General features: G+C 41.0%; 1 protein-coding gene across 8 annotated transcripts in view; it reads right to left on the bottom strand.

Annotated features, from left to right (window-relative positions):
- The window catches only part of ABCB4 (ATP binding cassette subfamily B member 4), a 237,629-nt gene that overhangs the window by 11,604 nt on the left and 208,594 nt on the right, over nt 1–17,431 (bottom strand). For 7 of the 8 annotated variants that reach the window (XM_066240437.1, XM_066240430.1, XM_066240433.1 and 4 more), the window contains 7 exons: nt 16,176–16,352; nt 13,620–13,766; nt 11,726–11,830; nt 9,660–9,737; nt 8,271–8,354; nt 7,057–7,260; nt 916–1,016 (listed from right to left, as the gene is read on the bottom strand). In XM_066240437.1, coding sequence (XP_066096534.1) covers nt 916–1,016; nt 7,057–7,260; nt 8,271–8,354; nt 9,660–9,737; nt 11,726–11,830; nt 13,620–13,766; nt 16,176–16,352 — 896 coding nt within the window. The remainder of the gene's footprint in view (nt 1–915; nt 1,017–7,056; nt 7,261–8,270; nt 8,355–9,659; nt 9,738–11,725; nt 11,831–13,619; nt 13,767–16,175; nt 16,353–17,431) is intronic. The other variant, XM_066240434.1, reaches the window with a different exon arrangement.

Below are 17,431 nucleotides of genomic sequence, written 5' to 3'. Positions count from 1 at the left end.
CAAAATGGATTAAAGGCTTGAACATAATCCAAAAAATCCATAAAAATCCTACAATAAAGCATTGGGAGTAAGCTCTTGATATCAGTTTTAACAATATATTTTCTGGATTATTGCCTCAGGCAAGGGCAACAAAAGAAAAATGAACAACTGGGACAACATCAAACAAAAAAACCTTTGCACAGCAGAGGAAACCATCGATAAAGTGAAAAGGCAAGCTTCCAAATGAGAGAAGATATTTGCAAATGACTCATCCAATAAGTGGTTCATATTTAAATATACAAAGAACTTATACAACTAAATATTAGTAAAACAAAGTAAAAAATGGGCAGAGGACCTGAATAGACATTTTTCACAAAGAAGACATACAGGTGACAACAGACACATGAAAAGATGCTCAGCATTATTAATCATCAGGGACATGCAAATAAAAACCACAGTGAGATACCAGCTCCCACCAGTCAGAATGGCTACCATTAAAAAGACAAAAAATAGCAAGTGTTAGTGATGATGTAGAAAAGATGGAACCCTCATATACTGTTGAAGAGAACATAAACTGGTACAGACACTATGCAAAACAGTTTGCAGTTTCCTCAAACAATTTAAAATAGAGCACTACTACGTGACCCAGCAATTCTCCTTCTGGGTATTTATCTAAAGAAAACAAAAACACTAACTGAAAAAGATATATGCATCCCTATGTTCATTAAAGCATTATTTACAATAGCCAAGATATGGAAGCAACCTACATATGCATCAATAGCTGAATGGATAAATATGTGATTAACATGCATATACACACACACATTTTACGGCCAAATGATTGTTTAGAGCAGCAGAGTTTTTATTATCTTTCTAGGAGAATAACTCAGCTTCAGGAAAGCACCAGGTTCTTAGTGACAATGAAATGCTCATTACCTGTAAGCACCATACAATTTTTCGACATACATTGATTCAAATTTTCTTTCCTGGGTCAAGGACACAACTGTCCTAATATTTTCTATTGCCTCTGTTGCAATCTGTAAAGTAGAGTGGATCTTGATTAGAAATGGGGCTTTTAGTTCTGAAATAATGAAAAAGATAAACTTTAGGGTTTTTAATTCCTTCCTCTTTGAAAGCAAAGGCATAGTAATGTGTTCCCTAAGACAAGCCCTATGACGAAATTGGCAATCTTTTTTTCCCCTTCTTTTTCAAAGTGAAAGGAGGGTAGAGATAGATAGACTTCTTTATGACCCCAATCAGGATCCACCAGCAACCTCTGTCTGGGGCTGATGCTCTGCCCATCTAGGTCCATACTCCCAACTAAGCTATTTTTAGCACCTGAGGCACAGGCTTCACTGAGCCATCCTCAGTGCCTGGGGCTGCTGCGCTTGAATTAACTGAGCCATTGCTGCTGGAGCCAAAGAGGAAAGGGTGGGGGTGGAGAAGCAGATGATTCCCTGATCAGGAATCAAACTGGCCAGGCAAACCTGGCAATCTTAAAAGCACCTCTGTGCCAAGTAGAGTGAGCCAGTTCTGTACCCTCAGGGAGACTGATGAGCTTAGGGCCAGAATGATGGACTGAGTGTTGATTGAACCAGAAGCCTGATTCTATTCCCAGCCCTGTGACCAGGCTGTTACTTGACTGGCTTTAATTCCACCCCTTTGTGGCTTTGCTTTCTTCATAGGGTAGCGTCCTAGAGAATTAAGCTAAGTGATTTCTAATGGCCCACTAGAGGTGTCTGTCATTTCCTCCATGAGCATGTCCCTACTACAGAGAAGAAATGTTCACCCAAAATTGGAAAGAAGATCCAAACTGCAAAGAACAGGAGCCTGCCGTAAATCCCTGATTAAACCAGGGACAGACTCAGGCAGATTAAGGTCGGTTGAGGCCCTGGCGCAGAAGAAAATATTGGGCCCCTGTCATTAAAAAGTGTCAACTTGGGGTTTTGCAGGGCCCTTCAGAAATCGGGCCCAGGGCATGCGCCTGGTGCGCCCACCGTTAAATCTGCCTCTGGACAGACCCAGACACCCAGACCAGACACCCAACTCATGCAGGCCAATCAGAATGTGTTTCCTGGACTTGGAGGCAACTGCTTGAACTGAGAAGCCCTGTGTTCTCGTAGGCTCAGGTCACCAGGGTGCTTGTAGGAAGCTGGTCTGAATATACAGAATCGAGGAACGGAGCAAATGTGCAGAAAGCCTCACAGACAACCGAGTTTATGGCTGGAAAAGAGGAGCTGCCAGCAACCTCCTAGTAACACGAAGCCAGCGTTCTCCTGTACCTCTCTGTGTCCTTATGTCACACCCTTTCCCTGCAAGCCAGCCAGAGAAGTTCTTGTTCTGACAGCCAAGCCACCTTTGACTAATGTGATTGTCTTTGATAACTAATTAGTCTAAATCATAGACCTACAGTTGTCAGGAATTTAAGATTTTATTTTAGGTTGTGTTTTATCAGTTTTATGACTTTTATTTCCGTCCCCGTCTTCTGTAACCAAATGAAAGCAAGCTATTTGATATTTCTGGCTGAATAACCTTATGTCTTTATTACAAATGAAAAATCTAACAGTAATAATAGGCAGAGCAGAGCATGCTTATTGAACTTTTACTGTGCACCAGGTAACTCACTTAACTGACATAATCTCATTTAGTTTCACAATAACCCCATGAGGCAAATATATATTACTCACAGATGAGGAATTGACACACATGAAGTTAAATGACTTGCCTAAAGCTCTCGAGTTAAGGAGAAGGCCAGCCAAGAACCGTACTGGTCTCCCTGATGCCATGTCCATGTTCTTAATCCATTATGGTCTTTTTCTCTCCCTGCTTTGGCATTCACATAAGGAGGAACTAGTTGTTAATGACTAGTTCAACTCTACTCTTGATTTCCTGGTCATGGATTACCAGGCATGGCCAACATATGGCCCACGGGCCCAATACGGCCTGCGTAATGAATCTATGCAGCCTGCGATTAAATTTTTAATATTCTCCACTACTTTAAAATCTCAGCTACTCAGAAGCGGAAACGTCTTTGATTACTGGAAATTGAGATATTTAAGAAGATAGTGATATGCAAAAAAGAATTCCGAGTGTGACTAATCTAGGGTTAACTTCCAATAATTGGTCAAATGGATTCGCGATACTTCTTTATTTTTTAAAAAAATTCCATTATAAAGATTTATAACCTTTGTACTCATCTGTACTCGATATGAACTATTTGACATTTAATGGCAATGTGAAACCCACATTCTTTTAGGCAGAGTTTGCCAGTGCGCACCCAAGGTCAAACAATTCATTATTTTTGTGGTCAAGTGTGCTGAATCAAGTGGCATTGTAGCATAGACAATAGCTGCAGTTGATAACTGAAAACGTGTCCAGGCTGTTTGTAAAACGAAATAATTGTTTTATTTGCGATAAAACCCCATCAAGCTCATCCTATTAATAAAATATTATTTCATTTGATTGTGATACAGTTTGGATATTTATACAGTATGTAATTATATTTTTATTAAAATAATATTGTATATTAAAATTTTTTTCACTCACATTTATTCATAAACAAATTACATAATAAAATTTTGTTTACTTAAACAAATCATTTTTATATTTAACATTTTTAAAAATTTTAATATTTTGTCTGGCCCGTGAAAAAAGTTTTCTTTCTAATCTGGCCCAGGGGCAAACACTGTTGGCCATGCCTGAATCTTGCAGTGTTCATGCTGATTCAACAGCCCTAAACTCAGTGATGAGGTAGGACTTGAGTCAAGAGGGTTACTATTCAGCCTCCTCCACCAACTTCTAAGCCCAGTCACTAAGCACATTACAAAGCCTTTTACAGAAATGAAAATGGGAAGATATCCTAAATCCCAGTGTACTTTAACCATGAATAATCTGCACCCAGATAAATAAAAACTTTTCATTTGGAAAAAAGTGATGTGCAGAGTTTCCCAAAAACTTTTTCTAACCCCCATTCTGTGTTAATCAAGGTTGACTTAGTAAACAAAACTGAACTATGATTAAATTGCTGATAATTAACATTTAAAAATTTTAATCTCTCATGAAAAAACAACAACAATCCTAATTAGGTTAAAGTAGCTGCTAACAGTGATTTCACACAGTCAGTCTGAGTTACTCATTCTCTGATTCCTAGGACGACAGAATATTTATGAGCTGAAAGGAACTGGGGACATTACCTGGTACAATTTCTCATTTTAAAGAAGTGGAAAAGTGAGGACCAGAGAAGTTAGGACCTTCTCCAGTATCACACACTGTGAGCAGCAAGGCCACTGCCAAGGTATAGGTATAGTGTTTTATTTGCCAAATTGCTCAATTCTAACTGTCCCACTTCTGCCAAAATTCTGGTAACTGTCGGTGTTATTAGTCATTTATAATAAAATTAAGACTCTATTATTTTAACTAGATTCAAAATGTTTTCTTTCATGTAACTGCTCTAAGAAAAAGTTATCTTCTGCTCATCTTCATTAACTATTAGAGAAATGCAAATCAAAACTACAATGAGATACCACTTCAAACCTGTTAGATTAGCTATTATCAATAAGACAGGTAATAACAAGTGTTGGAGAGGCTGTGGAGAAAAAGGAACCCTCATCCACTGTTGGTGGGAATGTAAAGTAGTACAACCATTATGGAAGAAAGTATGGTGGTTCCTCAAAAAATTAAAAATAGAACTACCATATAACCCAGCAATCCCTCTACTGGGTATATACCCCAAATAACTCAAAAACACTGGTACGTAAAGACACACGCAGCCCCATGTTTATTGCAGCATTGTTCACAGTGGCCAAGACATGGAAACAACCAAAAAGCCCTTCAGTAGAGGATTGGATAAAGAAGATGTGGTACATATGATATATACTATGGAATACTACTCAGCCATAAGAAATGATGACATCAGATCATTTACAACAACATGGATGGACCTTGATAACATTATAGTGAGTAAAATAAGTAAATCAGAAAAAACTAAGAACTCTATGATTCTATACATAGGTGGGACATAAAAATGAGACTCAGAGACATGGACAAGAGTGTGGTGGTTATGGGGGGGGAGGAGAGAGAGGGGGTGGAGGGAGGAAGGGGCACAAAGAAAACCAGCTAGAAGGTGAAAGAAGACAATTTGACTTTGGGTGATGGGTATGCAACATAATCAAATGTCAAAATAACCTGGGGATGTTTTTTTCTAAACCTATGTACCCTGATTGATCAATGTCACCCCATTAAAATTAATAATAAAGAAAAAAAAGAAAAAGAAAAAGTTATCTTCACTCTATCTGCTGACAATTTCCCCTTCTGAAATGTAAAAGGAAGCAGGTTTCCAAAGGAGAAACTACATGCAAGGTGTTTTGGTTTTTTTTTAGTAGTTAGTTGTGACTAACAGAGGTCAAGGAAATGCTGCCCTAAAGTACAATCGGCAGCCAAGAGAATCCTCAAGAACTTCGGATGCTCAGGCTCCCTAAGTTTGGGAACTGCACAGTTCTGGAGGGCTGACTCGGGGAGAGGATGCAGGATGAACATGAGAAGGAAGCATTCTGATGAAATCCTGGGAGGGGAGACTAACACTGCTCTAAACTCAGCCCATGCTCGGTAAGAGAGAGGAGGCAAGGATTTCATTGGAAATAACTGCTTTTGTGGAATCCTGCTTGGTTGGAATTCTAATCTCACCCTTTATTACATGCCACACATCTGGAGCAAGTCACTTGATCTGAGTGCTTTCTTCCCTGGGAGGTGGAGACGCTGTCTGCCCCTCCTCCCCAGCTGCAATAATGTGTGTGAAAGTGTTTTGTAAAGTGTTGGGCTGTGCAAACCGTCACAATTTATATTCATAAACCTCTTCACCTCCTTATGTTTCAAGAAAGGGTAATATTTACATAAATAAGAGTAACAAATACCCTACCTATAATCCCATTTTAAATATTTGAATGCATGTACATGCAAATAAAAGTTTGTATGCAGACTTAGACACATTACAACACCTATGAAGGGGGTTTGTAATAAAGAGCTTTGAAATTAGACCTGGATTTGAATCCCAGTCATGTCTTTGATTCTCAGGTTCCACGCCTATAAAAGTGGAGTAACATTAGTACCTGCCTCATAGGATTATTGTGAGTATATAATGTGCACATAAATACATACTTAGATAATTGGCACGTTGTAACGACCGAGTATTTTCTCAATTGGTATTATAGTTGGTACCACAAATCAAAGCATTACTGCCATCTGGTGGCTATTCATCTCAATCACAGAAATCACAGCCAAGAAGAAAAGAATTGTCCCTAATTACCAGCAAGTAGCCTACCTTGAACAATTTACTTATATTCTGTTTTAAGAACTCCTCATCTGTAAAATTGGTGTGGCATTTGTCTCAACAATGACATTAGGATATGAAGTAAAAGGTAGAATGAACTTTGGAAATTCAGAAATTCTTTCTACTGACCACATGTTAAATGTTTTTGTTGGCTAAAAGTTTTCCATTGTTCCATGTTCAATTTATAGGCATTATTAATACAGTAAACTACTTCATGCACAGTCTTGACAAGTGTTAGTTGTATTGAGCACAAATGTTTAATTATTAAAACATGCATGATTAACATTATACGGAGTGAAATAAGTAAATCAGAAAAAAACAAGAACTGCAGGATTCCATACATTGGTGGGACATAAAAACGAGACTAAGAGACATGGACAAGAGTGTGGTGGTTACGGGGGGCAGGGGGAGGGAAGAAGGAAGAGGGGGAGGGGAGGGGGGCACAAAGAAAACTAGATAGAAGGTGACGGAGTACAATCTCTCTTTGGGTGATGGGTATGCAACAGAATTGGATGACAAGATAACCTGGACATGTTTTCTTTGAATATATGTACCCTAATTTATTGATGTCACCTCATTAAAATAAAAATTTATTTATATAAAAAATAAATAAAAAGCAACCTCTGTAAAAAAAACATGCATGTTGAAATAAATAATTCAAATAAAATGTCAAAAAACAATACTTATACCAACAAATATAACATAATCAAAAAACAATACTTCAATACCAACTGAAGCCTTATTAGACCCACCTTTCCAGCAGTTTCCAGTTCCTTTTTATCTCTTTTGGCATTTCCAGCCAACATTTTCATTTCAACAATTCCCGATACAGCCATAATGGGAACAACTGATAGTAGCAAAAGAGTTAATTGCCAACCATATATAAATGATATGATAATGCCAGTGCCAAGGTTGGCTGTATTCTGTGCAATTAAAGCCAACCTGGTCCCCGTGACCTGAAAGAGCAAGGACAGGCAGTTCAGTGTTAAGTTACGAATCCATAAACACCAGCATTAGGCTTCCTGGCCAGAATGATGATAGGTTCTGTGCCTGGGCTAACAGCTGGTCCCTTTCATTACAATTAACCCAGGAGGCTCTGCAGCTTCTTTGTTCATGCCTTTCAACTCTCATCCCTCCCGGCCCACGCGAGTTCAGCATTACAGAACCACGTAATCAGCTGCTCCACTTTGGGGGTAGGCTGTGGGGCACACGCTTTTATCAAGGCAATGTTTAAAGTGGAAGCCAATCCCACTGTACTCTAGTAATGTTAAGGACTATTTGCTTTAAGTGTGTGCCAGGGATATTTATACACTTCAAGAGACCACCTGTGAGAAAGTGTATATATCCTCAGAGATCAGCCACTGTAAAGCATACCAAACATGAATCAGTTTGTACCACTCAGAAAACGGGGCTGTTGTAGTGGATACCTGCAGTCAATCTCCCCACTCTCCTGAGTCGTATGAACACAGTGAGCTTCACTGGGACAGACCTCAGCGCCCGGGCTGGGGACCCAAGCCAGGCAGAGCATGGCATTTCCCAGAGAGAGTTATGGTTTGGGGTCCATCATATGATCCAATTTAGCCCAAGTCAGATTGAAAGGAAGAGTGTTTGCTTGGTGGCTGAGGTACAGGTGTGTGCTCGTCCATGGGGTGGGCCACAAGGAAGTTCATAGCTCTGGTTACTGCTGGCAGCCATCCCAGGGCCACGAGGAAAGGAGCCGTAGGATGAAGCCAATGTTGAGGACTGAGAGCCACGCAGAGCCACGCAGACAAAGGGAACCTGGGCCCTTTGTGACATTTTTGAGCCAATGGATCCATCAACCCTGAAACCTAAAATCCCTCTTTCTTATTTAGGCCAGTTTGAGTTGAATTCTCTGTTATTTCTAGCTGAAAACTTAATGGATACAGCTATGCCATATGTTAAAATCATGTCAAAGAAAAATAGCATTAAAGTGCAGTCTACATACTCCTTGTACTTGGGAGGCATCAGTTGCGAGTCTTGTAGAAAGTGCACCAGTACTGTTTTTATGATCATCAAACCAGCTCATGTCCTACGGCACAAAATACACCTTTAAATTAGTTCAAGATTAAAATATGTGAAGAAAATAAGATGCAATCTTGCAAACCTTCAGTGCTGAGGAAAGAGCCACACTTAACTTGGGTACTGGAGTTTAGGGGAGCCTGACATGAAGCTTGGAGCCCTGGCCCCTGACTTGGGTACCCACCCTGAGTCCATTGGCTCTGAGGCCACTCTGCTCTGACAGACGGCACCACTGATAGAGCATGTGTGTGAGAAGACTTATCCAGACTGCAGCTGGGCTCCCTGCCAGCTTCTCTGAGGTCGCGGGTGTGTGCCGTTCCATCGTTCCATCACCCGGTGCTCACAACCAGCATGAGGACACGTCCTCCCAACACGGTGGGGTCTCCCATAAAGATGGTGAAGCTGAGCTGGGCTGGGCATGGCTCCTTTGTGCAAATTCTAGCCACGAGAAAACCGGTCCTGGTTTCTCAACGTGTTTGTGTTTTTTAAACACAAATAAAAGAGTGTATCTTAGATATGATTCTAATTATAAGCTACTCATCCCACAGCATCTTTTAGCTTCATGTGAAATAATTTTCCCTACATAGCAATGGTTTAAAAGATACTAAAGAAAGTTTTGTAAACTCAGACTTTCTAAAATATGATTCATGCTATGTGCCCTTTTGTGAACAGGAAGGCAATCAATTCCTGTCAATTGGACAAATAATATTCTGGGCTCTTTTTTAAGACTTCTCTGTGAAAGTAGACAACACGTGTTTATACATTTCTTTATGTGTCTCACACCAGATTGACCTTCCCCAGAGGGCAGATAATGCATACAGTTCTATCAGCACACTGTCTGGGACATAGCAGGCAACAATTTAGTAAGTTAACAAGTGAACTAATGTGAAAATAGAGCTCAAATAAGAAAGAATCAAAATCAATTTCCAACATTTGGAAAAATCTATAGTTAATATGGTTGATGGTGCTACATGAATTCTACCAAACTCTTTTTCCTTTGTTTAAAGGCATCCTGGAGTCTCAGTGACTCACCAGGATTTGTGTAGAATCCAGAGAAGAAATATGGGTCCTTGAAGTGATAGTAGCCACACAGATAAATATTGTCACAAAATATGCCACAAAAGCTACCTAAAATTAAGCCTGTGCCCATGGAAACCCTGAGAAGTCTTTGGCTATTGAAGGACCAGGACAATTTTTAGGGCCCTGACCAGTCCTTGCATGAACACCGGGGGTGGGGGGGCAACATGAAATAACAGAAAAAGAGGCTTAAAATGAGAAATCGGAACAGAAGGCACTTTTCAGCATAAATACTGACCTGTCTCAGCATTGCTTTAAAAGCCATTGAACGAAGCCTTGTGGTGAGGATCTCGCCAGCTTTCCCAAACGTGAAGCCCTGGTTGAGAAAAAGAAAAAGGAGAAAAAAAAAAAAAAGTCTTCTGTCCCTTCTGTCATCACTAGCATTTTTTTGGGCTATTTTTCTTAAGTGACAAGTGAGGAGGCAGAGAGACAGACTCCCACATGCGCCTGACCAGGATCCACCCAGCAAGCCCACTAGGGGGCCCATCTGGGGCGTTGCTCCGTTGCAACAGGAGCCATTCTAGTGCCTGAGGCAGAGGCCATGGAGCCATCCTCAGCGCCTGGGCCAACTTTGCCCCGTTGGAGCCTTGGCTGCAGGAGGGGAAGAGAGAGATAGAAAGGAGAGGGGGAAGGGTAGAGAAGCAGATGGTCGCTTCTCCTGTGTGCATGCCTGGGAATTGAACCTGGAACATCCACACACCGGGCCGATGCTGTACCATTGAGCCAACCGGCTGGGGCCATCACTAATATTCTGACACAGGTGGATATATTCCCACTGATTTTTACAGTACTTATATTAATGATGCAATTAACAGATGCCTGTGACCAAATACTATTTAAAAGTCCCAACTTCAAATTCATGGACTGCTAAATCGTTTGTATGTAATTGAGATAAAAAAAAAAAAACCTTAGAAGTACCCAGTTCTGGCTTCTGAACCATTCTAAATAGGCTTCCCTTTCAAAACTTTAAAGGACAACATCTTAGAACAATACTGGGTGTAGTTACAACAATCAGTGTGTTTCTAACCCTGCAAACAAAACAGAATAGCAGTAACAAAATTCTACCCAGGAACACAGTTGGCTCATGCAGTGTGGGGGGAAGGAGGGGCCTGGGAAGGTAGGGGTCTGTAGTAAGAGGCTCCAGATGAGTTTGCTGGTTCTAGCCACAGCTCCACCTGCTCTTAGATGGCGGGCAGTAAGGCCGCTCTTCCTCCCCAAGTTTGCTTTCTAATCACATCATGTTCAAACACTGGAGAGGTGTCCAAATGGCCACAGCTGAGCCTGTTTCCAGGGCACCTGGGGTGGATGAGAGCCTCAGGTACACCGAGTACCGAGTACCGGTGGAGGGTGCGCAGGACACTTCCGGTAGGGCACTCAGCCAGGAGTTTGGCGCCCAGGACGAGAATGCATCGGTCTCCTCCTTTCTGTACTGGCAGACTGCTCAAAGCTACCGTGGGCACCAGTTATATCCATCCGCCCACTGTTCGAACAGCCTCCGAAACACATGTATGCAGGGAGCTCACTGCCTCACACAGCAGGGCTAGTGGCTGGGTGGAATCACTGCGTTGCTACTAGCAAGGCAATGCTTTCTATCAATAAATAAAAAGCGGGCTTACTTTTACCATTGGTTTAACCACGATAACAGCAAACCATGCTGGGATTCACTGGGAAACATTTTGCTGAGTTAATCGATTGCATTGGGAAGACCTGTGAGGTGCTCCCTGAGTTAAAGAGACAAACGAAATTTGGTAAAAGTATAAAAGTACAGAGTTAGGCTTGCTCGTTCATTCTGGCCAGGTCTACAATAGCTGAATGCAACACAATGTATGTTCTGCCAAAGCTCATCCATTAAGGAGGAAAGGCTCAGAGAAGGCGCTTGCTATTATGTAAAGAGTAACAACAGAAAACGAGGATGCTATTGTCCTGATTTTTTTCTAGTTTTTTTTTTTTTTTTTTTTTTTTTTACTGGTTGAGTTTAACTGGTTCTTATGTGCTCCCGTGAACTCGGATCTCCTTTTCCTTTGGTAAGGAATGTTTGCGGAGGGCAGATCTGTGACATGATCTAATCCCCACAAAGGCAGATTACAATTTCTCTAGCTGAGGTCGCTGTTCCCTCAGAAAGCCCCGAGCCAACTGTGTTTGCAATTCCTTTCAGTCTAAGACCTGGAAACTCCGTTTAGTGTTGATTAATCGGTAATTATTCAATCTGTATTAATAAATAGTTAAAATCTACTTAATAAATCATTCATCACTATCCTCTGACTGAATCTAACGTCGCCCAGAAGACCAAACACAGGCCCCTACCTGAAGGAAGAAAGTGAAAAAGGAAACGATCCCCAGACCTAAGAACAGCAGCGAGATCATGTTGCACTTCCGCTGCTTCACTGCGTCGTCTCCGGGCCCAAAAATCTACAAAACAACATTTACAATACCCACTGGGGTCACGGGGTCCTTATTTAGTCCTCCCAGGGCCAGTGGACGTGGCATCAGTTTAAAAACTAGACTTTGAACTCTGTGGCTGTTTGGTTGTGGTAAAACAGGCATCGCATACAATTTACCGTTTAACTTTTTTTAAGGGTACGATTCAGCGGCGCTAAATCCATTCACAGCACTGTGCAGCCTTCGCTGCGGTCCGCTTCAGAACTCCGTCCCCATTACACAGGCACTCCCCACGCCTTACCCCTCTGGGAACCACGGTTCTATTTGATGTCTGTGAAGTTGAGGACTACGTGGTTATTAACATGGGGTGGAGAGCTGCACGTGGACTGTGGGTGGTTGACATTTTGGTGTTTGTTCCTCTTCCTCTGCCCCCGGCCCAAGCCCTCTGCCCTCCCTTCACAGGGCCTCTGCCCAGAAAGGCGTCCCCTGACCAACCTACCGGGCACAGCAACCCCATCTCCAGCCGCTCCATTGCTAGGTCCTGCTTTTGAAACACATGTCATCCCTTAATACATGATGGATTTTGTTTTGTTTTGATTTGCACGTATAGCAAACTGTTTGGGAGCAGGACTTGATTTTGTTTCCTGCTCTATGTCTAGTGCCTAGGGCAGTGTTCAGCACATAGGAGAGACCCAAAAATATAGATACAGTCCACATAGCTTTTGAATTGCAAGAGAGTTGGAAATTGCTTTATATTTAATTTTAAAAAAGAGGGTCCTTTATAATTTATTTTTTGGCTTGAGGTCTTACCTGTAGATGAATGTCCAATGTCAACACAATGGAGAATAATTCATCTTTAACAAAATGTCTCTCCAGAAATGTTAGAGGTTTACAATATAAATACTGGGTTTTATGGAGCCTTAGATGTTTCTGACAACTTCCTATACATATTTCTTCAATAAATTTAACTATTGGATAGTATGGGTTTTCTTTCTTTCTTTCTTTCTTTTCTTTTTTTCTTCAGCAAGACAGTAACTTGCACTTTATTTTATTTTAAAAATTTATTTATTGATTTTAGAAAGAGAGGAAGGGGGAGAGAGACAGACAGACAGAAACATCTATCTGTTTCTATATGTGCCCTGACCAGAAATTGAACCTACAACCTTTGTGTCTAGGGACAAGGCTGTATGGGTTTTCTTTCTTAGTCTCAGACTGTACAAGCCTTGGAAAGATTATGAAAATAATGACGTGGTAGCTATTACTTTTTGAATATTTACTATGAGGCAGACACTCTTAACTCTTTCCATCAAGTTACCTCTATATAATCACTTCATCCTCAGGTATCCTATGCAGTGAATTTTTTTAAGGCTAAGGAAACGGAGGTACAGAGAAGGAAACCATCTTGCCCAAGTTTGCACAGCTATGAAGTGGTGAGGTCAGTCTGTGACCCTTTAAGGCTATGACTAGAACTCTCCTCTCCTCGCCACCCCACCCCTCACAGCCTTCCTGTGAGACAGGCTTCTCTATGCAAATTGGGTAGAGATCATTGCTGACACCAATTTGACTCAAATGAAGAGAGCTCATTAGAATGCTTGTCATTGATTTTACACTTTATAATTTCATTAATATCATAACTTGGAATGGTTTATACTTTTTCTTTGGCCTCATGTTTTTCCTCAAAAGGGAATCAAAAGTTTGGCTTAGTTTAATTTGAGGCTGCATTGCTCCAAAACGGGCCCAGTGGTGAGGCTGGCATGAGTACTGATTTAATAATGAAAGGGATTTAATTCAAGTTATTGAATAATGTTTTCAAACTTACCGCTATCATCTCTGAGAATATGACTGAGAATGCTGGCTGAAGCGCCCCGTTGGCAATGGCACAGACTGTTCCCACCACGAAGTAGGGCCATTCTGTTTTATTCAGTTTCAGGACCTTCATAAAAGATACTGGGGGCACATTTTCATCCTAGGGTATATCAAGATAGAGTGGTGATAACGCAACAGCTACCAGAGCTTGTTGACATAGAAATGTCATGGCATAACTCGCAAGGAACTTGCGAACCACACGTAGAACAACCACCTGCAGTAAACTATGTCCTAGAAAACAGGACAGCATAAATGTTGACAGTGTTCACTATACAGTGCAAACTGAAAGAGTTGTTTCCCCGAGAAGCACTCCACATGGAGTGATCAGTCCATTTCAATCCCAGCCTCAGCTCAGTGAGCAGAAGCACAGTCTGGGTACAAAATGCCCTAGAATTCAAGTCCCAACTCAACTCATTGATGATGTTGGGGAGACAATACCCATGAATAGATGGGTAAATGTCCATACACATGCAGGATGCTATTAGAAACCTAAGAACATGGGCCTAGTCTCCTCATCCCCACAAGCTGGCACAGCACTACCTTTTCTGTGACACGCCCCCAAACCACAAAAGCAAATTCACTATGCCCTTTTTCTCTTAGCACTGTTACCTGTGCTGACTTCTTTTCTCATAGATTAGCTTGTTTTTTTTTTTTTTTCTTTTGCTTATTTGTAAGTCTCCTTTTCTAATATGTGAAGTTGTTAAAGGTGAAGATGACATCTTTATATCCCCAGAAACTAGCCCCAGGCCTGGCCCATATCAGATCCTCAATGTCTGGTCAAGCATGAAGGATTGAGGTCACATAAAGAAAAATGTTCGGACTATAGAGATAGTTTAACATTTTATTAGATACAAAAGCAACCTATGGTATCTCACAGCCTTGGTCACTTAAAAAGGTCATGTTTGTGTCTCAATGAAACAGAACGTAGTGGTAGGTTCTATTCAGCCCTCTTTTTTCAAACTACCTATTTTCTCATTTTAGTGGTTTCTTTTTCTCCCTAGTTAACATTATCTTCAAGTCTCGGTCTCCAGCCTGATAAATGAGCCATTTTCTCAGGTTGCTATCAACACAAACAGGTCTTCCCAAGGCCCTCTAATTAGCCTTGATTTCCTCTCCCCTTGGACACACAGTTTTTCCCACTGTGATGATACTTGTGAAAATCTTGCCAACTGTGGCCTTTTATCTCCCCCTCTGTGCATTTTTTCAAGAGAAGTGCTTGTCTAAAACATCAGACTCTAAAGACTTAGCATAGCTCTCAAGATAAATGAGGAAAACTTTCATAGCCCAACAGGGGGAACTGTTTATGTTACTTGTGATAATTCAGCTCCTTAACAGCAAATTCATTATTTTGTTTTCTATAAAGACACCAGATTAAGAACTCTTGAGTGCCCTTGTAATTTCTGCAGTAAATAATATTGTGAGCAGAGGAAATCAGATGCAATGAACTCTCAGTAGGCAGTTTCTTCAGGCCAGTACAAGAGTAAAACTAAACCCAGCCTTTATCAATAAATAACATCAATATGTATTCTCAGACCATTTCTGAAATAAAAAAAAATATATATATATCTTTCTTTTTTAGGAATGGATTCCCTCACTAGTATAAAAGTTTTTGCTAACTTGCATTAATAATATCCCACATCTTCAGGTGAGAAACATTAAAGAATGCACAATTTTTTTTACCATGGATTCAGGCAACGGTGGAGCCCTGGCTTTCTTACCTCTAAGATTTCTTTTTTATGTGAAAAAAAAAACTTAACTGGTTTAAACTGGTGTTATTCTGGGTTTCTTAGTGTAGGTGATCAAATGTGATTCTACCTAAATAGAGTATGAAACTATTGGGGTATTTTCCTGCAGATTAGCTTTACAGACATTCTTTCTTTTATTTCACTTTGCTTTACTGCACTTCACAGATGTGTTTTTTTTGTTTTTTTTTTTAATTTATTCATTTTAGAGAGGAGAGAGAGAGAGAGAAAGGAGAGAGAGACAGGGGGGAGGAGCTAGAAGCATCAACTCCCATATGTGCCTTGACCAGGCAAGCCCAGGGTTTTGAACCGGCGACCTCAGCATTTCCGGGTCGACGCTTTATCCACTGCGCCACCACAGGTCAGGCCATATGTGTTTTTTAACGAATTGAAGGCAACACCTTTAACCTCGCCCCCACTCCAAAAGATTACTACTCACTTCATTGGTCTGGAACCAAACCTGCATTTTCTGAGGTGTGCCTATATTTATTGCTGTATCTCAAAGATGAATGGGATATCTAATTTTAATTTTAAAGCATGTAAGCACAAAGATTAAGTTTTTGGATTTATTATTTTCCATTAAAATTCATTATTAATTGAATTAACTTCAATTCATTGTCAAATACATTTAATATGTGAAATTTCCTTTTTTTGAGAAGAGCATGGCTTCCAGTAGGAATCATCTATGCCTGCAATACACTTGTGAGGCTGACTTTCAACAGCAAAACCACACAATAAAAGATTTAATTTAAGGAAAAACGACTTACAAGTTCATTGGTTTCCACATCAAGGCCATTCTGGTATCTTCGTGAATTCCTAAGGCTTTTTTGAGTAGAATTCCTAAATATGCCAGATTTCCAGCCATTTGGGGCCATGCCCGAGGTAGCCTTTTCATCATTTAGTTCAAAGTCAAATTCTTCTGTCTGGATGTGGTTTCCTGTAGTCTGAAAGAACAAAATATTAATTGTGTGTGTGTGTGTGTGAGCACGCACAAGCATGCATGGGCGTGTGTGTGCACGTCCAGACCTATATAACCTCCAAGTTGAGAACCATAGCAATTTTCTATATATATATAAAGTGTGAGGCAGGGAGGCAGAGACAGACTCCCTCAGGGCATGTGCCCCAACCAGATCCACTAGGCAAGCCCACTAGGGAGCGATGCTCCGCCCATCTGGTGCTGCTGCTCTGCTGCCCAGCAACTGAGCCATTTTAGTGCTTAAGATAAGGCCATCCTCAGTGCCTGGAGTCAACTCCCTCCCACCATTTGAGCCATGACTGCGGGAGGGGAAGAGAGAGAGAAGGAGGAGAGAGAAGGGTGGAGAAGCAGATGGTCACTTCTCCTGTGTGCCCTGACTGGGAATTGAACCAAAGACTTCCACACACCCGGCCGACCCTCTACCACTGAGCCAACTAGCCAGGACCCATACACCATTTTCAATATTACATGTGTCAAGACATGTAATTCCAAAGCAGCGTCACAATCAAGGTTAGCTGGGAAACTAAAGAAGTATATCAACACATGGAAATTAAAAAGGTTAAAAAGGAAAGAAAGGTCAAATTCAATTTGACCATATGAAAATTGCAGTATAAAAGTATTTTCTAAGAATTAAAAGGCAAATTGTTCATCATCCAGTAGGTATGGAGGAATTCCCTCAATATGTAAAAATCCAGAGAACAAGACATGACCACCATGAAAGGGAAGAAGAATAAAGAGAAACACTATCAAGTGCTTACTTTTAAATCTACAGATAAGGAAAAGCTGGTCACTCCCTTACATGAGGCAATTAAACTGCTTTCCTTGACTGGCTGAGTGCAATCAGTTTTGTCCCTCCCAGTCCTGCTCAGAATCATACCTAACCCCAGGTGACCCAATCTGCAGGCTCAGCCTCATTTCAGGCTTTAGGATTAATTCTCTCCTTAAAGGGGTGGGGACAGTCATTGCAGGACCTCTATCTAACTTAATGCCAAGTGAGAGAACATCAAGCCAATCTTGCTAGAGTCTAACTGTGAGTCTGACTCCTTG

The sequence above is a fragment of the Saccopteryx bilineata genome, chromosome 7, assembly GCF_036850765.1.
Source record: "Saccopteryx bilineata isolate mSacBil1 chromosome 7, mSacBil1_pri_phased_curated, whole genome shotgun sequence".
NCBI lineage: Eukaryota > Metazoa > Chordata > Mammalia > Chiroptera > Emballonuridae > Saccopteryx > Saccopteryx bilineata.
This window is presented reverse-complemented; position numbering and strand designations above follow the sequence as displayed.